Here is a 26,775-nt window from a genome sequence, read left to right as displayed (position 1 = left end):
TTGTCATTTTTGTCATTTTTGTCATTTTTTGACATTTTTGCCATTTTTGTAATTTTCGTCATTTCTGTCATTATTGTCATTTTTGTCATTATTGTCATTTTTGGCATTTTTGTCATTTTTGTCATTTTTGTCATTTTTGTCATTTTTGTCATTTTTGTCATTTTTGTCATTTTTGTCATTTTTGTCATTTTTGTCATTTTTGTCATTTTTGTCATTTTTGTCATTTTTGTCATTTTTGTCATTTTTGTCATTTTTGTCATTTTTGTCATTTTTGTCATTTTTGTCATTTTTGTCATTTTTGTCATTTTTGTCATTTTTGTCATTTTTGTCATTTTTGTCATTTTTGTCATTTTTGTCATTTTTGTCATTTTTGTCATTTTTGTCATTTTTGTCATTTTTGTCATTTTTGTCATTTTTGTCATTTTTGTCATTTTTGTCATTTTTGTCATTTTTGTCATTTTTGTCATTTTTGTCATTTTTTGTAATTTTTGTCATTTTTGTCATTTTTGGCATTTTTGTCATTTTTGTCATTTTTGTCATTTTTGTCATTTTTGTCATTTTTGTCATTTTTGTCATTTTTGTCATTTTTGTCATTTTTGTCATTTTTGTCATTTTTGTCATTTTTGTCATTTTTGTCATTTTTGTCATTTTTGTCGTTTTTGTAAATTTTGTAGTTTTTGTCATTCTTGTCATTTTTGTCATTTTTGTCATTTTTGTCATTTTTGTCATTTTTTGTAATTTTTGTCATTTTTGTCATTTTTGCCATTTTTGTAATTTTCGTCATTTCTGTCATTATTGTCATTTTTGTCATTATTGTCATTTTTGGCATTTTTGTCATTTTTGTCATTTTTGTCATTTTTGTCATTTTTGTCATTTTTGTCATTTTTGTCATTTTTGTCATTTTTGTCATTTTTGTCATTTTTGTCATTTTTGTCATTTTTGTCATTTTTGTCATTTTTGTCATTTTTGTCATTTTTGTCATTTTTGTCATTTTTGTCATTTTTGTCATTTTTGTCATTTTTGTCATTTTTGTCATTTTTGTCATTTTTGTCATTTTTGTCATTTTTGTCATTTTTGTCATTTTTGTCATTTTTGTCATTTTTGTCATTTTTTGTAATTTTTGTCATTTTTGTCATTTTTGGCATTTTTGTCATTTTTGTCATTTTTGTCATTTTTGTCATTTTTGTCATTTTTGTCATTTTTGTCATTTTTGTCATTTTTGTCATTTTTGTCATTTTTGTCATTTTTGTCATTTTTGTCATTTTTGTCGTTTTTGTAAATTTTGTAGTTTTTGTCATTCTTGTCATTTTTGCCATTTTTGTCATTTTTGTCATTTTTTTCATTTTTGTCATTTTTGTCATTTTTGTTCTTTTTTGTCATTTTTGTCATTTTTGTCATTTTTGTCATTTTTGTCATTTTTGTCATTTTTGTCATTTTTGTCATTTTTTGTAATTTTTGTCATTTTTGTCATTTTTGGCATTTTTGTCATTTTTGTCATTTTTGTCATTTTTGTCATTTTTGTCATTTTTGTCATTTTTGTCATTTTTGTCATTTTTGTCATTTTTGTCATTTTTGTCATTTTTGTCATTTTTGTCGTTTTTGTAAATTTTGTAGTTTTTGTCATTCTTGTCATTTTTGTCATTTTTGTCATTTTTGTCATTTTTTTCATTTTTGTCATTTTTGTCATTTTTGTTCTTTTTTGTCATTTTTGTCATTTTTGTCATTTTTGTCATTTTTGTCATTTGTATTAAATTGGTTTTCAATCTTGTCGTTCGCATCATTTTGCCACTTATGTGTTTTATTTGTAATTTTTTCCCATCATGATTATTTTAAGCTTTCGCCAAATTGGTGTGTTCAATTTCTATCTTTGCCAAAGTAACTTTTAAATTTCTGTTCTCATCAGCAGAGTGTTACATTGTAAGCCTTAAACTAGTCATTATCGGCCACCGTCAACCCCGTCAATTATCTCTCGTAGGGGGCAGGACAGCAGATCGGCGCTAATGGGCGGGAGTCAACCGGCAGGCAGTTAAGTCAGTCGGTCGTTCGCACAACAACCGTGAATGAAATGATCAAACGAGGTCTAGTGCATCGACGACGACGATGATGCATTTGGGAAATAGTTGCATGCGAAGTTGTTCTAGCCGGGCGCTTATCAGGCCCAGTTGTTTTGCAGTCAAGAAGGGTGGGAAAAGGTTGGGTGGGCTGGTGGTGGTGCAGAATGCAGTTTGTAATATGACGCTAGTTTGTGCGACTAGAATGCACAAGATTCGCATCGCATTGTGGTATGTGAGACAATCGTACTGACTTCTAGTACTAGACAAATCGGTTGAGTGTTGATTATCTTCACTGAATATCGGAAGTGCACTATTCTACGCAACTGGAAAACAACTACAAAGTGGTGCCACAAGCCTACCTGTTACATGTGTCTAATACAAGTGCCTACTACTTCGATTGCTGTTGATTGTTGACATCGGGGAATTGCAACACGGGAATACATTTGAGTGTTGAGAGTTGACCACCCGGCTACTAGATGCAAATACTAACTAGCTAGTTCTATGACGAGTGATGCATCTAACACAGTGCAATTTTCCCCTGAGGGTGCTTGTGATCGTACAATAGTGACCGAGTCGTTGTTTCTTCCAGCTTACCCCATCGTCGTTAGTGTGTTCCAAGTCCACGTTTTAGTGTGCGTAATAGTAAAACCGTAATGGCGGAAAACGTTGTGTAATTTCCAGCAACTAGTGCCGTGCTCCCAAAGTCGTTCTAAAGTGGAGAAAAAGTGCCGAAAACTGGCTCAAAACAGTGCCAAAAGATAGTGCAGGTGCCAAGATTGTCCGGAGAGATGAAAATTGTCATCTTCAACGTTCGAACCAGCCGGAAAACGTGTTTCGAAAAGCATTGCTAGCGCCCATTTTTGTTTTTTGTTCGTTTTCAAATTTGTGGCCCATAATTTCCTGTGTGGCTGAAAAGTGTCAGACAGGCAGATCCTGTTTGCTGAGCTGGCAAAGTAGGCTGCTTGGATTGGAAAACGAAAACAACCCAATAAACCACCGAAGTAGGCCACCGACCAAGTGTGGTTACAAAATCAAAGCTTACTCGAAGGAGCATATGGAAGAATTTTTGCGACTTTTGTCATTGTGAAGAGTTGTACGTTTCCGGTTGAAGGCAATCAACAGTTGCCAGTTAACAGCCCATAGAAAATGATATTTAATGAATGAATTTTTTTTTTATCAAGAAAAACCATTCAGTGTGAGTTTGCGAAGTTTGTGGCTGAAGAAAAACAAACAACCAACCAGTGACATACTAATTTTCACAACGACAACCACGCAACTGGAAAAGGATTTACTTAGCCGAGATGGAAAAAAATCTACACAAATCGTGATTATGGAGATGTAACGATAGAAGGTAGGTTATTCGTGTGACGTGAGTGACGTAATCGAAATGTAACTGGTTACATTGTGTGAGGCAACATGTAATACAGTTTAAAAATAGAATTGATTGCTTGTGGTATGATAACAAAAACTCCAATAATTAAGAGACAGGTTAAACAGAGTTGAAGTTGATAAATTCAACAAGTAATAACATTTTAACGTTTAAAATAATGGCTACACACGACAAAAATGACAAAAATGACAAAAATGACAAAAATGACAGAAATGACAAAAATGACAAAAATGACAAAAATGACAAAAATGACAAAAATGACAAAAATGACAAAAATGACAAAAATGACAAAAATGACAAAAATGACAAAAATGACAAAAATAACAAAAATGACAAAAATGACAAAAATGACAAAAATGACAAAAATGACAAAAATGACAAAAATGACAAAAATGACAAAAATGACAAAAATGACAAAAATGACAAAAATGACAAAAATGACAAAAATGACAAAAATGACAAAAATGACAAAAATGACAAAAATGACAAAAATGACAAAAATGACAAAAATGACAAAAATGACAAAAATGACAAAAATGACAAAAATGACAAAAATGACAAAAATGACAAAAATGACAAAAATGACAAAAATGACAAAAATGACAAAAATGACAAAAATGACAAAAATGACAAAAATGACAAAAATGACAAAAATGACAAAAATGACAAAAATGACAAAAATGACAAAAATGACAAAAGTGACAAAAATGACAAAAATGACAAAAATGACAAAAATGTCAATATTGACAAAATGGACGAAAATTGCACTTATAGGTTTTTCTTACTTCGTACTTGTTATCACGAATTTTTTAAGCATGTTGGGATAATAAGCTTTTGAAAAAAAAGAACCAACAATAGATATTTTATGTAGTTTTTATGTAGTTTATGTAGTTAAACCCACCAGTGGCTGGTAGGTCTTTCGACCCGAGTCGGTACGGGAAGTCTCGATCGTACATTCAAATATTCTTCATGCTTAACTCATCATCACTCATTGCAGCACTACCAAGGGGTCCGTTACCACTGGCTCGGGACAGGTTTGGCTCATCTCACTCCCTTTCAACTGTTCGAAACAAATAAAGAATTTCAGAAAAGTATGAAAAGTCAGAAAAGTCAGAAAAATCCGAAAAGTCAGGAAAGTCGGAAAAGTCAAAAATGTTAGAAAAACCAGAAAAAAAAATCAGAAATGTCAGAAAAGTCGGAAAAGTAAAAAAAGTCAGAGAAGTAAAAAATGTCCGAAAAGTTAGAAAAGTTAAGATAATCAGAAAAATCAGAAAAGTCAGAAGAGTCAGAAAAGTATGAAAAGTCAGAAAAGTCAGAAATGTCAGAAAAGTCATTAAAGTCAGACTAGTCAGAAAAGTTAGTAAAGTAAGAATAGTCAGAAATCTCAGAAAAGTCAGAAAAGTCAGAAAAGTCAGAAAAGTCAGGAAAGTCAGAAAAGTCAAAATTGTTTGAAAAACCAGAAAAAAAAATTCAGAAATGTCAGAAAAGTCGGAAAAGTCAAAAAAGTCAGAGAAGAAAAAAATTTCCGAAAAGTTAAAAAAGTTAAGATAATCAGAAAAGTCAGAAGAGTCAGAAAAGTATGAAAAGTCAGAAAAGTCATAAAAGTCAGAAAAGTCAGAAAAGTCAGAAAAGTCAGAAAAGTCAGAAAAGTCAGAAAAGTCAGAAAAGTCAGAAGAGTCAAAAAAGTCAGAAAAGTCAGAAAAGTCAGAAAAGTCAGAAAAGTCATTGAAGTCAGACTAGTTAGAAAAGTCAGAAAAGTCAGAAGGGTCAGACTAGTCAGAAAAGTCGGAAAGGTCAGAAAAGTCTAAATTGTTAGAAAAACCAGAAAAAAAAACAAAAAAGTCAGAAAAGTCGGAAAGTTAAAAAAAAGTCAGAGAAGTAAAAAATGTCAAAAAAGTTAGAAAAGTCAAAATAATCAGAAAAATCAGAAAAGTCAGAAGAGTCAGAAAAGTCAGAAGGGTCAGAAAATCAGAAAAGTAAAATTTGTCAGAAAAGTGAAAAAAAAGTCAGGAAAATAAGAAAAGTCAAAAATGTAAGAAAAGTCAGTTCAGTCAGAGAAATCAGAAAAGTCTGGAAAGATAGAAAAGTCGGAAAACTCAGAAAATTTTAGATATACAGAAAATTAGAAAAGTCAGTAAAGTAAGAATAGTCAGAAATCTCAGAAAAGTAAGAAAAATCAAAAAAGTCTTAAAAGTTACAAAAGTCAGAAAAGTCAGAAAAGTCAGAAAAGTCAAGAAGACCAGAAGAGTCAGGAAATTAAAAAAAAAGTCGGAAAATTCAAAAAAGTTTCAAAAGTCAGGAGGATCAGAAAATAAAATAAAAACAATTTCATAATTTTTGACTGTTAATTTTTTTTAAAGGAAGATGTTTCTATTTAGACTCTCACACTGAGGAGTGACTTTTGGTCTTCTTTTGGTAACCGACATTTTAGCAATTTCCATTTTATTTTTGAAAACAAGAAAGCTCCTCATCTTATGGATTTTTTTTCGATTATAGTTGTTTTATCATGGTATTAGCGACCGTTTTTGGTATTCGCGAATTTAGACCAACGTTGCAATTGGCGGACAGTTATTGAAAAACTTATCCGGTACAACTGTGTGCGATGTTTATTCTTGGGTTCGAACTCTGGACATCAGCTCAGGAGGAAACTGCCATGACAACTGAGCTTTATCACATGCCGCGCTTTATTCTTTCAAATGTACAATAAAAAAGGTTATCTATAAAACCTCTCCCTTTTTTATACGATTTCAATGTTTTTCGAGCATTCTAAGGATATTGTAGATTCAGATTTGAATTAACTGTTGTGTAAGTTGTGTAAGAATATGGTAGAAAAACTTAACTTAACTTTACTTGTTATCATTCAATGATAAAAAAATGATCTTGACGTAGTTTCTCACATCGTGAGATTGTTTTTAAAGGTTTTGATTTCCATAGAAAATTTGAAAAATCGAGCCTTTTGTTCGAGCCTATATGCACAAGTTTTTACACTTTTCGATGGCGTAAAAATTTAACCAAGTATGACAGTTTGGTTCAATGATATCATCTTCAAACATAAAATATATTGCTTTTTATATCCTTTACGAACTCTGTTGGTGTAAAAATATTTCTAAGACAGCAACCAAAATTTTTCAAATATATATTTTCATAATTCAGTTACCAGTCTGGGCTAAAATGCATCAAAATGCAAATTAAACATAATTCTCGTTTCCATATGATTGTTTTCACGCATTTGTTAATTTCAAAATTTCATCCATCCAACCATTTATTTTTATGATTTCAGCTAGTAGAATATTTTGTAGTATTTTTTACCCCTAAATGTACGCTGCACCCTCATACTTTTTCGTTAAAAACATTTTTGACAGAAAAAAAAATGTAAAATTTGGTTCGAACAAAACCAAAAATTACTGCAATTAGTGCTTAATGGGTTATGACATTACAAAAATATCAAAACTATACATTTTCAAACACTTTCATTTGATTTATTATTGAAAACAAAGTTTTTTGCACTTTTCCTATTTTTTAGGGAGAGTGAAAATCGCATGTTTTTGTAAATCCAAAAATTACTGGTGAAACTAATAATTTTTTCTGGCTATGTCAATTTGATGTTAAAATGAACAAGCGATATGATTATCTGTAGACATTAAGTTTTTAGAAGCCATTAAAATTGAAAAGTGTTGCATGATGCCCCAGTTGACGATATGTATCTGAATAACGTTCACTGGAGAAAATCTGTCGGGTATTGATTCCAGTTGTGCATTGCTTGAAACTTTCGTCTTTTTCCTAGTAAAAAGTTAATAATAGAAGACGCTGATATTTACCTCCCACCTTTTGTCAGCTTCCGTTAAGTTATGCAACGATTCGAATGTTGCGTTTGATGTCCGTTTCCTTTATCTTGCAAATTGAACTGGTTGATATTACACATTACATTGACTTGCGAATTTGAAATAATTGAATTGAATTTGAAAAGTCATTGAATTGAGGTCACTCAATGAGGCGTATCGTCTCATCATCATAGTTATTTAAAAACTTTGATATTGTGGTTGACATTTATAACGATTGTTAGAAATAATGTCATGTTTCATTTGAGATCTCTGATTTCGCAGTCAATAAGACCAGTTTCAAGATCCAAGTCAACAATTCAAGTCCAAAGTTAACAATTCGAGACGAACTTCCGAGAGTGATAGGCCTACACGTCGTCGCCAGGATATCCCTTCGGGGAGAATGCTTTTCATTTCATATGGTATTTACCTACCACAAACAAACACAACCGTACCGGATTACGAAATGAATATTTTCGGTTTCGGCCTCTGACTGATACGTCGTCCTCCCTCGCACAATTGGCCACCGCAATTCAACGGTATCTTAAATCAATAACCTGTCCCATTGTGGGTAGAATGGGGCAATTCGATACTGTGATAGATATTCATTCATTCATAAAATGAGATTTTATTGCTGTTTTAGATTTTTTTTATGTCTGTTGTGTTTAAATAAAAAAATAATGAATAAATTAAAAAAAACTTTTTACCACTGACTACACAGATTAAGCACTTGATTTCGATTTTCGCTTCAAACTTTTCGATGCCTCAAAAGTTCAATTAGAAAAATTAAAACCCAAGACCCAAAATCAAAGTACTTTAACCGACAAACTTGACTGATATTTATTGCAAAAATAATGATTAAGAAAGATAGTCAGGTTATTTATCAAATCTCGTCAGACAAGTATCCTTTTGTTTCAAAATATATTATTTCTATGCGATGATTTTGCTACTGTCAACAGTTTGCGAAACGCCAGGTCAGGCAAATAGAAATTTTGCTGCAGCATTTTTTGGAGCATTTTTTACTTTTCGACAAAAAAATTAGCCCTTTTTGATTTAGAATCGTTTATGATAAAAATGCTGGAACCAAAAAAAAATCAACAAAGCTGTTGTTTCATAGATGAGGCATACTCAGTTTGGTGAAACTTGTAAACTTATCCAATGCAAAACTCTCTCAACTACTTAAAAAAAGAATGGTCATCCTAATAAAACAAAATTTGTTGCCTGCTCACTGGTCGGTGATTTAATCAGATCAATTTGACATTTGAGCGCCTTTTTAGTTTTTTTCTTCTGTTTTCCACCCCTGGGCGAAACGGAAGTTCTAAATGATGAGTGTTGCAAAATGTGTTGAATTTTCAGATTCATCTCGTGCGTTTCTTCATTAGAATTGTTGGATTCATAGATTCTTTGTCGTTTTTCACTTTTACACTATATTGTCGTCTGAAAAAACATTATTTATAAAATTCAATGTATTAACCAGTTTTAAGAAAAAAAAATGTATTCGTCTAAGCCATGGGTGGCCAACATTTTCAACAGGTGGGCCAAATTTTGGATATGAGATTTGTTCGCGGGCCAAACAAGTAATTTTTCTTTCATATTCCAGGAAAAAAAAATAAAATACGCTATTACAAATAATAATTTCTGCATATGCCTGTTCCAAGTACAGATTCATCTTAGTAGTATTGTTCCATGCATTTTATTTTACGAATTCTTTCAAACGATTCAAAACCATTGTAATTAATTCCATGAATGCAAATTGCCGCCCATTTCCAAAGCTTTGAAGTTTATCGGTCTCCCTGAAAAATTTTGTAGGTGTTTCGAATTAATTAAAAAAAAACGTTACATGGAATGGAATTGTTGCAAAATTGTAGCGTTCATAGGCTCTTGGCATTTAAAAGATTATTTACTAAGTACCTTTTGAACTCTTTCGAGTTGAATCTCAAAATTTACCCTTTTTTAGCAAACAGAAAAAATATAAATTTTCAGTGGAATCTGTCATAATATCTTGATTTGATATGTGTATCGGGGAAATCTATATATATAAAAATGAATTTCTGCCTGTCTGTCTGTCTGTCTGTCTGTCTGACTCGGAAACTACTGAACCGATTTGCGTGAAACTTGGTAGGTGGGAGTATTGGAGGCAGGGGTTGGTTCCTATTATGGTTTGAGGCCCCTCCCTTTCTCATGAAGGGGGGAAGGGGCCTCCCAAGCAAAAGTCAATTTTTCGCATAAATCGAGAATGCATCAAGTAAATGGTATCAAATTTGGCATGGGGTGGTATCTGAGAACAAGGAATATTTCTATGAATATAAGGTACCCCTCCCTCCTCTCAATGGGGTGATAGGAAGGGGGGAGGGGGGCTACCTTACAATTTATCATACAACTCGAAAACTAATCAAGATATTGGAACCAAATTTGGCATGGGAAGGTATTTGGATACGAAAAATAATTCAATGGTTATTCGAGACCCCTCCCTCTTTCCAGTAGGGGGGGCTCTTTCATATTTTTTTACATAACTCAAAAACTAATAAAGCAAATGGAACCAAATTGAGCATGGAAGGGTATTTGGATAAGAAAAATATTTCTATGACTATTTGAGACCGCTCCCTCTTTCCAGTAGGGAGATATTAAGGGGGAGGGGCCTCTTTTATAATTTTTTACATAACTCAAAAACTAATTAAGCTAATGGAACCAAATTTGGCATGGGCGGGTATTTGGGAACGTGACATGTTCTAATGATTGTTTGAGACCCCTTCCTTCTTCCAGCGGGGAGTAAGGAAAGAGGAAGGGGAGTTTCATACAATTTTTACTGCATGAACGATATTTGGGTACGAGAAATGCTTCTATGAATATTTGGTATCCCTCACTCCTTCAAAGAGGTGGATGAAAAGGAGGGGAGAAGTCTTCCTTCAAATTTTCAGTATAATTTGAAAGCTGATCGAGAAAATTGAACCATATTTGCCATGTGAGGGTATTTGGAGACGAGAAATGTTTCACCTTTTCTCAGCGGAAAGATATAAAGGGGGAAAAAGGGGCTTCCATACAAATTTTTTGCATAACTTGAGAATAAATCGTGCAAGTGATACCAAATTTGGCATCATAAAGTATTTGAATAAGAAAAATATTTTTAGGAATATTAAGTTTTCACCCCTCCATTCAATGGGGAGAACGGAAGGGGGGATGGTACTTCCTTTCAAGTTTATGCATAACCCAATAAATTACAACGCAAATAAAACCATTTTTTTTTTTAATTTGGCATGGGATGGTATTTGAATACTAAATTTTCCTATGTGAAAAGATTCCTTTCTTGCAGTAGGAGGATAGAATTGGGATTATAGGAAGGGAAGAGGAATACATTTAACTTTTTTTTTTACAAAATCCGAGAAATGGACAAAATTTTACATAAAAATTCATTTTGGTATGATTCTATGATTATCTGACACACCATCCTCCTTTCAGTGAGTAGGTACATAGGAGAAGGGAGGTGAGCCCAATACAATTTTGTTAGCATAAGTTCTCAATTTATGCTAACGAAGCCAACCAATGGAATCAAATATGGCATGAAAAGGTACTTGGTTACGAGATATGTTTCTACGATTGTTATAGACTCTTACGCTTCACAGTGTTGAGAGGGGAAGAAAGGAGGGGGCTCCATATAAATGTTGTTGTAAAGCTCAAAAACTTATCAACCAATGGAACTATATATGATATAAGAGGATTTTGGGAACGAAAAAAATGGGTATGATTATTAAAGATCCCGTCCTCCATTCAGCAGGGGGTGAAAGGGAGGACAGGGGGGCTCTCTTATCAGTTTTTAGAACATATCAAGCAAAAACAACCAGATTTCATAAGTTAGATTGTTTGCGTAAGATTAATTTGAGACCCTCCTTTTTCAGGGCGAAGCTTAAAGAAACAGATTAAAATTATCATATTTTTAACACAAATTCACAGATCAAGATTAAGAAAATATCTTTGTATTGCAATTCGAAACTCCAGCTGTAGTTCTCATTTTAAAGCGGTTGCTTATGAATTATGTTGTTATTTGATTTAAAATAATGCCAACAAAACAATAAAAATTTAAAAAGTTTCTGAAAATAACATTTGTTATTGAAAGGTGTAGCTAAGCACACCGAGTCAGCTAGTCATTTATAAACAGGATGAAAATGCATTTGGTTATTTATAATCATTGCGCCGCTTTTTTTAATGAAAAAACTTATAAAAATTTAAAAAACGTATCAAAACCAATTTCCTTCAATAAAATAAATTTATTCGAAGGTACAGAAAGTACCTACAGATAACACGAAGCAACAAATTTTACATTTCTCCGAGGTGCAAACACTTTAAGAGCTAATTTTTACTGATATGGGAGCGTTGAATCTAATGCAATTAGTTTTTTTTTTCTTTCAGCTCTTGTTTTGAGTTAACTTTTTAAAAAAGGTAAAAATTAATTAAATAAATTTGTGCAATTTTTTGGTAAACTATAGAACGTGTCAATGATTTTGAAAAAATGTTTTTAATTCAATGAACAAATTTTCAGAAGACCGCGTATAATTTTGTCATCTGAGAAAAAAAAAGACAGTAGTCTTCTTTTTGTCAATTTTTCACAATACTGCAAAAACACGGTAAATTGGACGGAATTTCAGAAGAGATTTAAACTAATTTGAACCTTTGATATTTGTTTAGGCATAAGTCGACTCGTATCACTGTCTGCAACAAAGTTGTTAATTAAGTTATAATCTTAAATATTTAATAATCGAAGACTTTCATAAATGATGTTAGAAATAGTTATAATCTTACCTATTAAAAGTTCTAAAAACTGTAAGATTTAATTTTTATATTTTTAAAGCGTATCTCTGAAACAATTAGCAAATCAAGATCTGAATCCGTGATTGAATAATGTATAATAATCAGATTCAAAATTAGGTTTAAGTTTTCACGTAGGTTTATTAATTTATTTTTTAGCAATTAAACATCGATTTTACTTAAAACTGATCAAATTTAAATTTTTCACACGTTATATCACTAAATTTAGAAGTTATAAATAATTTATCAAAACATAGGCAGCAAAAATGATGTTCTCCTGTGAATGTGTTAAATATTGAATAATATCTATGAAGAAATTTGATTTTTTTTATTAGAATTGTTATTGATCCTTTTTTTCGGTGACGTTAAACTTTTTGTCAAATTATATTATACCAAATCATGAAAATTCCTCCGACTATCATTTAGAATTAAGTGGATGAAGATCTAGGTCTTTTTTCCAAATGATATATACCAAGAAAAACATTCAATTCTGAGAACATGGTTGTTTCGAAAAAAGCTTCGCGGGCCACAAAATGTCAGCCACGGGCCAAATGTAGTCCACGGGTCATGGTTTGGCCTCCCATGGTTCAAGCCATATATTAGTGTTTTTAAGTAACGTTTACATGAGTAAATTTGAACTTTGTTATGGGAAAATTGAATATTTTGTACTGAAAAATCAACATCATTTTTGTTTCTTCTGTGGAACCAAGCCAGCTGATGATTTTTGTGCCAATTTATAAAATTCCTCAAGGAAATTTTCCGCTGAACAACTTTGTTGAAGACCGTAACTTCGTATTATATAAGACAAAAAAGTTATTAGTTTAACAGGGGTATGACTTTTCGCATTGATAAGCAACAAGCTGACCCGGTGTGCATTGCTACACCTTGCAAAAATAAATGTAATTTGTAAAAATTTATTCAAATTTAGATTTGGAAGCATTTTTTATAAATATACTTGATCTCTAAACTTGTTTTTCTAGATCTGAAATTTGTACTCTGTTTTTTAAGCTTCATAATGGCTCAAATAATGTCAATATTTATGGATTTTCCACCTTTTTTTTCCCAAAGTAGGAAGTTACGAACTTCCATAAAAACATTTGTCCCTTCTTTGAAAAACTCTTTATCTTAAACTTACATGGGAGCTCTTCCATCTCTTCCAATTTTGTCCCCCACTCTGCTTGAAGAAGGTAAGCTGATTTACCTGGCTCGAGTTTACATAAATTTCTAATTGAAAGAAAAAGATTCGCTTATTGGAATTTGTTGCACATTGTACTTTATGGAAATAGAGTTTTGAAAACCGATCAATAGCGTGAAATGGGACAGTTTTTTGAGTATTTTCCTAAAATTCTGTATTTTGAGCACTTCCAGCCCCTGATAAGATTTAGATGATGTATTTTTTGGAGTTGAAAAAATAAGCTATCGAAATTTGAAAAAAAAACGATGAAAAGGATTTTTAATACACATTTTCAAACAGCTTTTTTCACCATCCTCGCCCTTCGAAGCAGTTTGAATATCTATTCTTTTTGCGCCAAAATTATGATAAAAAAATGTTTCGCTATATAACAAACTCGTAGACATGAGACATTATAGCTTGAAGTTTTCCCAAACAACACTTATCATGGTATGAAAATTATCGATTGTATACAGTACAAATTGATTTTTTCAACAATTTATTAAAGCAAAACATATCAGTTGCATCACTAAATAATTTTGCATTTTTTATTTTCTCTTTTAAAGTCAAATATTCAAAAACGTTTGCAAAAACAAATTTCTAAGTTAACTTTGTCCCGTATATTGGGGCAAGTGTAAATGCAAAGCTTATTTTCAGATGCGTCAGAGTAATGGCTTTAAGTTGGATCTAATACGTATTTCTGTTTGTTTGTTTTATCAAGTTTCATTGATATATCTGCAGTATTCCAGCAGTATAAAATTATGTTTGTTATTCCACTATTAACGAATGCTGTTCAAAGCAAATGACCTTCATTTACAAAGACATTTAAGAATTTTAAATATCCGCTTCAGTTTCAACATTCGGAATACCCCTTCTGGTCTTTGCAACATATTGAATCCTTTTGAAGATGAATTACTTATAAGTTTGACGTTTGCCCTTGCCCCACCGTGTAAGTTGACAGGAGGGAATATTGTTTTGAACACTTTAAAAGTAAACTAAACATTTCTCATAAAAATTTTGCTTCCAGTTGAATATCAGTTCTAAAGTCTCACTTTTCAAAAAAGAAGCGGATCAAAAAGGCTCTTTTATGCAGCCATGTAACACAAAAACATTTTTCATGTTAAGCACGTACTTGAACTGGTATGTAAGCAAAAAGTACGATGTTTTTTTTCAGAATTATTTAAAATAAAAAGCTCCCATTTTCATTTCTAAATTCGTTCCAGTTGTGTATTTGGGCCGAAGTAACAATTTTTAGAAGAAATTTTTTTTTTTTTGTAACAGAGAAAAGTTGAACGTTTGAGCATGCTCTAGTGTTCCTTGAATACTTGAATGAAAATTCTTTCGGAAAATGAATTACCTCACTTTTGGTCAATAAAAGTCAGTTTATTTCACTGATACCTTTCACTTATGAACTCGTCAGTCCTATGTTATCTAATTTGAAGAAAAGGCTCTTAATCAGTTCATGTGTCGGATCGGATTTTTGAACTTCTTTTTCAGTTAAGTACATTTTTACATGTTCAAAAAAATGTTTCCGATCTACCTCTGTTGAAAACATCTTATTCATATTTCTGTTAGTGTTATCAATATGATTCAAAAATAACCTTGTAGGCAAAATGAATTAAAAATCTGTATGTAAATTCTTTACTTTCAGTTTTTTTTTTCAATTGTCCGCAAAGTGTCATACCATTACTTCATTAGCATCAGAACTAAATTTATATTTTTAGACAACAAATGCTATATGGACATCAAATATGGAAATATTTTTGCAAATCTTTCAATTGCTTTTGATTCAATTGATAAAATACCAATCCGTGTCACATCTAAGCGTCATTTATTTCCACATGCTGTGTACAATTAGGTAAGAAAAAACATATCTAGGTTGCATATCGCCCCACGTGCATAAGAAATATAGGCCTACCTACTTGATTGAGAAACAGGCGCCTATTTTTAAAATTTTTTCAGCGATCAATGAACATTATGCTTTGGTTACTATCCACTTGCGACGACGTTTGCTCAACCATAGAGACGAAAAACAAACCCCTCAAAGAAAAGAAAATCTCTAAAAATAGATGCCATGACATGACTTTTCAATTTCAGATTTTGGCAAAAAAAGAGTATATGTTTTATTCGATCGGCAAAATGTCAATCTGGATCACATCTAGGCGTCATTCATAACCATGTGCTGTACAAATGAGCTAGGAATCAAGTAGAAAAAAAATCACATCAATGCTTCATATCGCCACCTCTTGCATTGAAAATATGCTTGGTTGAGAAATACGCGCCAAAATATTCCTACTACTTACTTACTTACGAATCCCGACGTCCGACGCCAAAATATTCCCACTGATCAGTATGCTATGCCATGGTTACTATCCTCTCGCGACGTATGTTTGCGACGCCTCGACCATGGAGACGAAAAACAAACCGCCCAATGGAAAAAAAAATCTCGAGAAAATGGATGTCATGACTTTAATTTGTTTCGGAAAACTACAAATTTTGTATGGGAGGCCCTCCTCTCTTAAGTCGGATGGGGTTTTAACTATTATAGAAACCATCTCCGGCCCCAAAAACCCTCAGATGCCAAGTTTCACGATGATCGGTTCAGTAGTTTCCGAGTCTATAGGGAACAGACAGACAGACAAACATTCATTTTTATATATATAGATTAATTCAATTGACATCACTGCTGGAGTCATGCAATACCTCGCAAGGCACCATGCAGTGATGTCCATTAAATTTATGGTTTATCAATGCGTAAAGTCATACCCCTGTTAAACAGCTAATAACTTTTTTGTCTAATATAATACGAAGTAACGGTCTTCAACAAAGTTGTTCAGCGGAAAATTTCGTTGAGGAATTTTATAAATTGGCACAAAAATCATCAGCTGACTCGGTTTCACAGAAGAAACATAAATGATGTTGATTTTTCAGTACAAAATATTCAATTTTCCCATACAAACCTAAAAGTTCAAATTTACTCATGTAAACGTTACTTAAAAATTCTGCAAAAAATCATAGATGAGTTTTGGACCAAGACGAAGCTTTTAAGACCCTAGGGTTTGAGAAATTCAAAAATGACCCCAAATCGACTCAGTCTAATATATCAGTGTACGACTATCATTTTCCTAGCTCAAACTGATCCATTTTCCAATTTAGATCGCCTGATTTTTTAGTAATTTAGCAGTAGTAGCAGTTAGTAATTTTTATTTTCTTCTCGAATTTCCGGGATCTTTAAGCCATTCCCGGGATTTGGAAATTACCGGTAGGGAAATCCCGGGTGGGACACTCTATTTGAGACTACTCGAATGGACTGAACAGGTTGGAAAACATGCTATTTTTCCGACAGGATATTTTTAAGTCAAATTTTCATGCTCGAATTGCTGCCGTGCAATGTCGACAGGTGGAGGCTTTTATCCAAAAATTGAACAGAATTTTGTTCTAACACGCAAAGAAAAGTATAGTATTTCCAACAATTTTCCACTTTTATTCAATCATATTTCTGATTACTTTTCGACCAACTATAAATATTATGATTTGAACTGGGATACATATCGGGAGAAGTGATTTATTTCAAAAAATCATAGAAACATTTCAGAGATCCCCTTTTCGCTTCCCATCTTCACTCGAAAGGAGCTAGGCAAGGCCGTGCGAACGGAGGGGGGGGGGGTTAAGGTTTTAACCCCCCCCCCCCATGAAGATTTTTTCCAAGTACAATTTTCGAAGTAGTAAAGAGAAATTGCTATATCTTAAAAGGTGTTAAATAAGTGTTAGAAAGAATGTCAAAAAATTTTCTCGTCTCCGTTGGGAATTTGTTATACGACATTACATACATATGGCACATATGGATCATGATTTTAAACTAATTTTTAATTATAAGTTTCGGTTTTCATTTTGATCTACCTTTTGCAAACGAACTTGCATACATACCTCGTCTTAAGAATGGGTTTTTATTCAGCAGTGTAACCAAATAAATTCAGAATATGAAACCAACCAATTTAACTTCAAAATTGAATCATCGGATACTTATTTTATACATCAACAAGTTGGAAGTCATACATCATGACTCACGATGGTCATCAGAATTAGCAAATAAAAACCTTATACCTAGATTATCTTCTTAATTATATAAAATATTTTTCAAGAATCCAACTTCAGTCTCAATTAAATTTTGTGTTTCTTATTCTTCTAAATGCTCAACATCACATTCAAAAACTTTTTGATAAATTACACAAGGCCACAAAATTAACATCACTCGAGGTGCAAAGAATTTTAAAGCTAATATTGACTAATTTGGGTGTCCTTAAAATTATTCAAGAAATTGCTGAATTTTTTGACAAAACTTTAAAACAAAAACACATCATCTAAAAATAAAGGTATAAATCAATTTTCAACTTTCCTCAAGATTTAAAGTAATTTTGAGTTCTGTGAATAAATATAGAAGTTTTCAATTTGTATACTGTTCCCCATTTTTAATTAAGGTTTAAACCAAATTGAATTTTAAGTATTTTTAAAGCAAAAATCAAATCGTGTTGCAAGTTTGAACTTTTTTTTTTAAATGAATTCAATTTTTTTAAATTTTATTCAGTAATGTCAGAAATACTTGTAATGATATCTTTCCAAATTTTTATAAACTGTAGAATTTAACTTTTTTAGATCATGCATCATCATCTTTGAATTGATCTCGTATAACAACCAAATTCAGAATCAGATTTTTTTTCTGTATTCGTCGATTTGTTACTTTATCAATTATCAATGATTGATTGCTCTTAAAACTGACATATTTTGAAGCTTATAAACTCCATCACTAAAACGCAAGGTGATAGATAAAATTTGACAAAAGATTCGAGTTCAGGAAGTTTAAATCCAAATCAATCATTCAATGATAAGTACCAAAATCCTGTTCTTTTAAGTAATCAATTAAATTCGTTTTTTTAAATGATGAGACGAGTTTATTGAAAAAATCCTTTAAATATTCAAAAAATTATCTTTTTCATCTTCATATTTTGTTTTAACTTTCAAACACATTAGCCGTATTTTACAGTAAACAATTTGAATTTTATGAAATATTTTTCATAAGTTTGTCTTGGTTTTTCAAATCTGAATTTTTGTGTTCTAAAAATATAATCCTCTGCCTTTGAATCTAAATTTTTAATAAGAAAAACAGAGTTTCCACCTTCCGTTTTTTTCTGGACTCATTATTCAAATTGATAGCGACAAAATATGTTTATCTTAAAATTTTAAACTTTTAAACTTTAGATTGAAAATTTATAAATAATTCTTTTATTTTCATTCTATCAAATTATGTGTTTCAATCATGATTTTTAATGTATCTTATCTACAATTAATTTGATTCGAAGTAGCAACTTTGATGGTAAATTTTAATGCGCAATGTTTACTAAATTTGTATTATTCTTGTGCTTTCAATATTTACAACAAAACTTGGAGTTATTAATTTTTATTTTTAATTCATCAGTTATTTATTGATCATTTCCCAATCTGTAATTTTTCAGTACATTTGAACATGTTGTATCATAAATTTATAAAGTTATTATTATGTTTTGGAAAAGGGATTTATTTTTGGCTTTGATCACTGGAAATATTGAATAAAATTTAATATTTTCTTGTTTCCATCAAATAAAATTCAATTTTCAGCTATTATATAATTTTTCCCAAATTTAAAGTGTTTTTTCCTTATTAAAAATTGAAATTTCTAATCGTGATTATTTTTTTCCAAATTCAAGATACTACAGTGAATTTTTTTAATCAATCCTTTAATTGAAAATGAAGAAATGAAATTTAAAATTAGATGAATAATAAATAACAATCATTATAATTTTTCTAACAATTTTCAATCATGATTTTATTTTAGAATTTTGACATTTATTTTAGAATTCAGGTTTAAAAAAAAAAACTGGTGTTATATCTTATGTTTTCTATATCTGTGCATTAATTTTTATGTCCGAAGCTTTATTTGAAATTTTAATTTTCATTCCTTTTCTGGAGTTTTGGAAGTATTGATTTCAAATTTGACACCTAGACTGCTTAGAATTTATTTCCAAGCAAATTTCTAGTCCAGATTCCGAGCTTCAGAATAAGGTACATTATTTTCAATAATTTATCAATCACTTACCGGAAATAACATTGATTTGTAACATTAATTCTGATTCGTTTTGAAAATGTTGATTATGAGTAAAATTAATTATTTTTTGAGTTTGTGTGATAATAATAAGTACGAAAATGGTTTAGAAATCAATTTTCATATTTCTTGTGTATTTTTGGTATTGTCATAACTTTTTGGTTGAATCTGAATTTAGAACCCCTCCCCCCCCCATGGGCGGGTCCTTCGCACGGCCCTGGAGCGAGGGGTCATAATCATTGAAGTATTTCTCGTATCATTCGATCGATAAGCTTTCGAGTTATACAAAAATTGGATGGAAGCCTTTTTTTCTACCAACCCTTTCAAATGACGGAGGGGTTTCAAATTTATATATACATACATATACTTCGTATAAAAATACCCGGCTATACTGAATTTGATTTCATTTGCTTGATAAGTTCTCGCGTTACGCAAAAAAAAATTTAAGGGGCTTCAAATCATCATTAAAATATTCCATGTATCCAAATACCCCTCCATGCAATACTTGGTTCCATTTGTTAGTATAGTCTCGAGATTTGTACAAAATTGTATAGGAGCCGCTCTCTCCAAACACAATAAACTTTCAAAAAAAAAATGGATTTTAACCTCCTCCGTTTTTCTATTTTCCCTTTCAAAAAGGAAGGGTCTGAAATCATCAAAGAAACATTCCTCACATCCGAATATCCTCCCGTGCCAAATTTGGTACCACTTGTTTGAAAAGTTTTTGAGTTATGTTCGAAATTGGATGGAAGTTCTCATTTTGGATTTGACAATTTAAGGTGGATGTGAGTAGTCGATCAAGCTAAGCTAAGCTATGTTCAAAATTGGATGGGAGTTCTCTTTCTCCCCCTTTGAAAGGAAAGAGGGTCTTAAATAATCATAGAAATTTTGGTCGTATCCAAATACTCTCCAGCGCAAAACTTGGACCCTTTTGCTTGCTTAGTTCTTTAATCATGATTCATTTGTTTGGGAGGCTCCCTCTCAAATTTCCCTAGTAAATTCCGAGTCTATAGGGAACAGACAGACATAAATTCATTGATTGAGCTATAGAATGATATGTCATTTTTAAAATTCAAGTGCTTTTCTTATTCTTAGTGCCTCTATTTAGTTTCACGGTTGGAAATGTTTGCACTTGAAAGTCCATCTATAAATGTTTGATGCGATAGCGTCTGACTAGAGCTTTCTACACGAATTTCACACTTTTAAACTAGTATCGCAGTATAAGTGATTTATTTACCATTGACTTGATCGTCATAAGTGATTCTTACCAAGCTTGGTAGAAAAACAAAAACATTGATACTCTTGAATTGCATAACACCTGGTGGCGCGTGTAGAATTCCTAGTTCTAGTTTTAGTAACAGATGATTTTGAGGTTTTTTTTTCAGGCAACCATTTTTATAATTTTTTCCAACATTGAAGTAACATTTTTTTTTCTTTTTTTTCACTTTCAGGTTCAGGACCACCCACAACCCAAACGAACTATGATCAAGCTGACGAATTTATTAAGTTTAGCAGAATTGTGCATACCATATTACGTCAACAACGTTACATAAGATCAAGTAAATCCCGATGCTGATGATCGATTGAAGATATCGACAAACAAAACAACACGACGCGACGGTTTCAAACTTTACCTCTCATTTGAGAAACTTTTTAAGCGGTACAAAAGCTACCGTTTGTATAGTGCAATTAGATTTTACCAACCGAATAAGGCAACTGAATGTGATATTTAGATTATAGAAAACAATTTTAGTCATTGTTAGAGTAAAGTTTATCGTCGGGAGAGAATTTGGAGTTTTGTGTCTTAACATTTCCCAACAAAATGATGGATCCACTATCACCCGGTAGAATGGATGACGATCCCGATGACAAGGATGAAACCAAAAGGTACCTACTTTAACTTATCCAATCTGAATTAACATGTTTTAATGTAATTTTTATTTCAGAAAATCTCGGAATCTAAGCGAAAAGAAGCGCCGAGATCAATTCAACCTGCTCGTGAATGAGCTCAGCTCGATGGTGTCTTCGAACAGCCGCAAGATGGACAAAAGTACCGTGCTCAAGTCGACGATTGCCTTCCTCAAGAGCCACAACGAAATTGCGGTACGATCACGGGTTCACGAGATCCAGACTGACTGGAAGCCGTCCTTCCTGTCCAACGAAGAGTTCACCCACCTCATTCTGGAAGCGTTGGACGGATTTATAATTGTATTTTCATCAACTGGGAGGGTTTTCTACGCCTCGGAAAGTATCACCTCGTTGCTGGGACATTTACCTGTGAGTTCGTAAAATTCGACATCATGAATTCATCTAAAGAAACTACAAACATTTTTAGAGTGACCTGCTCAACATGACGGTGTATGATATGGTGTATGAGGATGATCAGAACGATCTGTACAACATTTTGCTCAATCCGACGGCTGTGGTGGATCCGCTGCAGACGGGAATTTCACGGGAGAATCAGGTCACATTCTGCTGTTACATTAAACGGGGAACGGCCGACTATCGGGCGGAGATTTCGTACGAGCTGGTACAGTTCACCGGGTACTTTAGTGAGTAACTTTCTCCTGATTTATTTTTATTTGAACAAATCTAGTTCATTTGAAAAACGTTTGACGGTTTTGAATCGAAATTTGGAATTAGAAAACAGTGTTTCTAAACTTGAAGGAACTTTTCATCAGGGTTCAACACGCAGGAGCAGGGTTGCCAATATGTCTGATTTTTCACGTTTTCCTGAGTTTTTGAGACCCATCCTGATAACCTGATAAGCATCCGCTTTTTCCTGATTTTTGGAAATAAGCCTGATTGTATGATATGTATGTCTCAATAAACCAAATAATGTACATTTTATACCCTAATCCGTCATAGATTGTCAATATGACACTATAGCAAGTTTGAAGGCTTGTAACTTTCGTTAGGCACACCCAAATAACAAAAGTTCTTTTGGAATTTCCTTTGAATTTATGAAACACTCCCTGAAGGCCCTGACAAAAAACACCATTTAGGAGTGTTAATTATACACTCTTCACCTAAAATCGTTTTATCTCGCTTGTTTCTCAACCGTACAAATCGTACATAATTCATAGGTTTAAAAACCTTATAACGTAGCTCAAAAATAATACTGAGACAATATTCAGCTACAACCGCTCGTTTTTATGTTATTCAAGGTCGAAGAAAAACATCTTTCAAACATGCTTCGGAAAAAGGCTTTAGATCACTCACCAATTCCTATAGAAATTTACTTATTGACTAAAAAAGCTAATGTTAAAAACTGTATGTTGGACATATGCATGCTTTTTTAAGTTTTAAGATTATGGTTACAAAAAAGTTATAAAAAATAGATGTAAATTCGTTCTTTTCAATCGATCTGTGACGAATGAATTTGTCCTAACACTCGGCAGCTTTAGCGCCACCTTCGTTAATGAAGGGCTGCGGAGGCGTTCTTTAAGGGTGCCCGGCTTAAGCCTCCCTCTCAGTGCAGGTTGAAATTTCAACTCAAACGCAATCAATCATCATACAGCGCTTCCAACAACTTCTAAGAAGGGTCCTAACGTTTCATCCAGGATAATCGAAGAGGTAATCTCAGAGCGGTGCAATATTCAAAAATAAAATAAAAAAATTCAATACCCTGGACCGGAAGATTCGCCAACCCTTCCTCAAAATAGGCCAATCGGCATACCATTCAACATAAAAAAGGTCTGGCCACTTAGTCACTATTGTACAATTACATGGCCAAAATCTTCTTTCCTCAAACTTTGCGATACTTAGCACCGATGTTTTTTTTGTAAATGTTTTTGTACATTTTATTCACGATGTTTGATCCGGTTTACAGCTTTTAATCGAACTCTGATTTATTCTTCGAGTAATCAAAACGCTTTCGGAAGACTAGAATATAAATTCCTTAAACTACAAATCGATGTTGAAAAACATGCGAAAAAAATTCGCCTTGTCTCCCGGAGGATATGAGAAGGCAATGCAAATCTTGCCGTGCCTAAAAATGTCCAAACTTGATTCCAACTACCGTAAGATGAAATGATGGGAATAGAAATAGACCAAGAAAAATGATTATGATCACATGGGAGAACTATTCCCTTCATTCCGATAGACATCGACACTCAACCAGTATAATATTCATACGCCAGGTTGGTCTCCTGTAGTAGAATGTTAATACATGGGCCCCGGAGAGGCGCAAGATGTGGGTTCAAGTCTCACCGGGAGACAAGGCGAATTTTTTTCGCATGTTTTTCAACATCGATTTTCTCTTATCTAGTCCCTGAAATTTCATCTAAGTTGGATTCATTTCTCTGCAAAAAAAAAAGTTTCGCTGACTGAATGTTTGAGTCAAGACCCATCTCTGGGTCGCAATTTAAACTACAAAGTGAAATCATTGAAAAAATTTACAAAATTATCAAAATTGATCAAATTGACAAAATACACAAGATTGGCGAAATTGACGAAAAATACTGAATTAACAAAATCCACCAAACTGACAATAATGACAAAATTAACCAAAGCGACAAAATCGACAAAAATCAGAATATTGGTTAAATAGACAAAATTTACCAAATTGGCATCATCAACAAGAATCACAAATTAGAACAAATTGAAAAAATTGACAAAATTGACAATGCAAATTGACAAAATTGATGAAACAGGAAAAAACTGTCCAAATTGAAAATTTTGGCCAAATTGACAAAAATGACAAAAATGAAAAAAATGACAAAAATGACAAAATTGACAAAATTGACAAAATTGACAAAATTGACAAAATAGACAAAATTGACAAAATTGACAAAATTGACAAAATTGACAAAATTGACAAAATTGACAAAATTGACAAAATTGACAAAATTGACAAAATCGACAAAATTGACAAAATTAACAAAATTGACAAAATTGACAAAATTGACAAAATGGACAAAATGGACAAAATGGACGGTATTGACAAAAATGCCAAAAATGACAAAAATGAAAAAAATGACAAAAATGACAAAAATGAAAAAAATGACAAAAATGACAAAAATGACAAAAATGACAAAAATGACAAAAATGACAAAAATGACAAAAATGACAAAAATGACAAAAATGACAAAAATGACAAAAATGACAAAAATGACAAAAATGACAAAAATGACAAAAATGACAAAAATGACAAAAATGACAAAAATGACAAAAATGACAAAAATGACAAAAATGACAAAAATGACAAAAATGACAAAAATGACAAAAATGAAAAAAATGACAAAAATGACAAAAATGACAAAAATGACAAAAATGACAAAAATGACAAAAATGACAAAAAATGACAAAAATGACAAAAATGACAAAAATGACAAAAATGACAAAAATGACAAAAATGACAAAAATGACAAAAATGACAAAAATGACAAAAATGACAAAAATGACAAAAATGACAAAAATGACAAAAATGACAAAAATGACAAAAATGACAAAAATGACAAAAATGACAAAAATGACAAAAATGACAAAAATGACAAAAATGACAAAAATGACAAAAATGACAAAAATGACAAAAATGACAAAAATGACAAAAATGACAAAAATGACAAAAATGACAAAAATGACAAAAATGACAAAAATGACAAAAATGACAAAAATGACAAAAATGACAAAAATGACAAAAATGACAAAAATGACAAAAATGACAAAAATGACAAAAATGACAAAAATGACAAAAATGACAAAAATGACAAAAATGACAAAAATGACAAAAATGACAAAAATGACAAAAATGACAAAAATGACAAAAATGACAAAAATGACAAAAATGACAAAAATGACAAAAATGACAAAAATGACAAAAATGACAAAAATGACAAAAATGACAAAAATGACAAAAATGACAAAAATGACAAAAATGACAAAAATGACAAAAATGACAAAAATGACAAAAATGACAAAAATGACAAAAATGACAAAAATGACAAAAATGACAAAAATGACAAAAATGACAAAAATGACAAAAATGACAAAAATGACAAAAATGACAAAAATGACAAAAATGACAAAAATGACAAAAATGACAAAAATGACAAAAATGACAAAAATGACAAAAATGACAAAAATGACAAAAATGACAAAAATGACAAAAATGACAAAAATGACAAAAATGACAAAAATGACAAAAATGACAAAAATGACAAAAATGACAAAAATGACAAAAATGACAAAAATGACAAAAATGACAAAAATGACAAAAATGACAAAAATGACAAAAATGACAAAAATGACAAAAATGGCAAAAATGACAAAAATGACAAAAATGACAAAAATGACAAAAATGACAAAAATGACAAAAATGACAAAAATGACAAAAATGACAAAAATGATAAAAATGACAAAAATGACAAAAATGACAAAAATGACAAAAATGACAAAAATGACAAAAATGACAAAAATGACAAAAATGACAAAAATGACAAAAATGACAAAAATGACAAAAATGACAAAAATGACAAAAATGACAAAAATGACAAAAATGACAAAAATGACAAAAATGACAAAAATGACAAAAATGACAAAAATGACAAAAATGACAAAAATGACAAAAATGACAAAAATGACAAAAATGACAAAAATGACAAAAATGACAAAAATGACAAAAATGACAAAAATGACAAAAATGACAAAAATGACAAAATTGACAAAATTGACAAAATTGACAAAATTGACAAAATTTACAAAATTTACAAAATTGACAAAATTGACAAAATGACAAAATTGACAAAATTGACAAAATTGACAAAATTGACAAAATTGACAAAATTGACAAAATTGACAAAATTGACAAAATTGACAAAGTTGACAAAATTGACAAAATTGACAAAATTGACAAAATTGACAAAATTGACAAAATTGACAAAATTGACAAAATTGACAAAATTGACAAAATTGACAAAATTGACAAAATTGACAAAATTGACAAAATTGACAAAATTGACAAAATTAATAAAAAAATTGACAAAATTGAGAAAATTGACAAAATTGACAAAATTGACAAAATTGACAAAATTGACAAAAATGACAAAAATGACAAAATTGACAAAATTGACAAAATTGACAAAATTGACAAAATTGACAAAATTGACAAAATTGACAAAATTGACAAAATTGACAAAATTGACAAAATTGACAAAATTGACAAAATTGACAAAACTGACTAAATTGACAAAAATGACATAATTGAAAAAATTGAAAAAAATTGACAAAATTGAAAAAAATTGAGAAAATTGAAAAAATTGAAAAAAAATTGAAAAAAATTGAAAAAAATTGAAAAAATTGAAAAAATGGACAAAATTGACAACAATGACAAATTTGACAAAATTGACAAAATTGACAAAAATAGATAAAATTGACAAAATTGACAAAATTGACAAAAATGACGA

The 26,775-nt window shown here is 31.3% G+C and overlaps 1 protein-coding gene across 1 annotated transcript in view; it reads left to right on the top strand.

The window, feature by feature from the left end:
• Positions 1–2,300: 2,300 nt before the first annotated feature.
• Positions 2,301–26,775, top strand: part of LOC129759574 (circadian locomoter output cycles protein kaput) — a 39,968-nt gene continuing 15,493 nt past the window's right edge. Inside the window, exons 1-4 of the mRNA XM_055757047.1 lie at positions 2,301–3,405; positions 20,821–21,256; positions 21,316–21,646; positions 21,705–21,921. Of these exons, the coding sequence (XP_055613022.1) occupies positions 21,192–21,256; positions 21,316–21,646; positions 21,705–21,921 (613 nt within the window). The 5' untranslated portion in view covers positions 2,301–3,405; positions 20,821–21,191. The remainder of the gene's footprint in view (positions 3,406–20,820; positions 21,257–21,315; positions 21,647–21,704; positions 21,922–26,775) is intronic.

Source organism: Uranotaenia lowii, unplaced genomic scaffold, assembly GCF_029784155.1.
Source record: "Uranotaenia lowii strain MFRU-FL unplaced genomic scaffold, ASM2978415v1 HiC_scaffold_195, whole genome shotgun sequence".
NCBI lineage: Eukaryota > Metazoa > Arthropoda > Insecta > Diptera > Culicidae > Uranotaenia > Uranotaenia lowii.
This window is presented reverse-complemented; position numbering and strand designations above follow the sequence as displayed.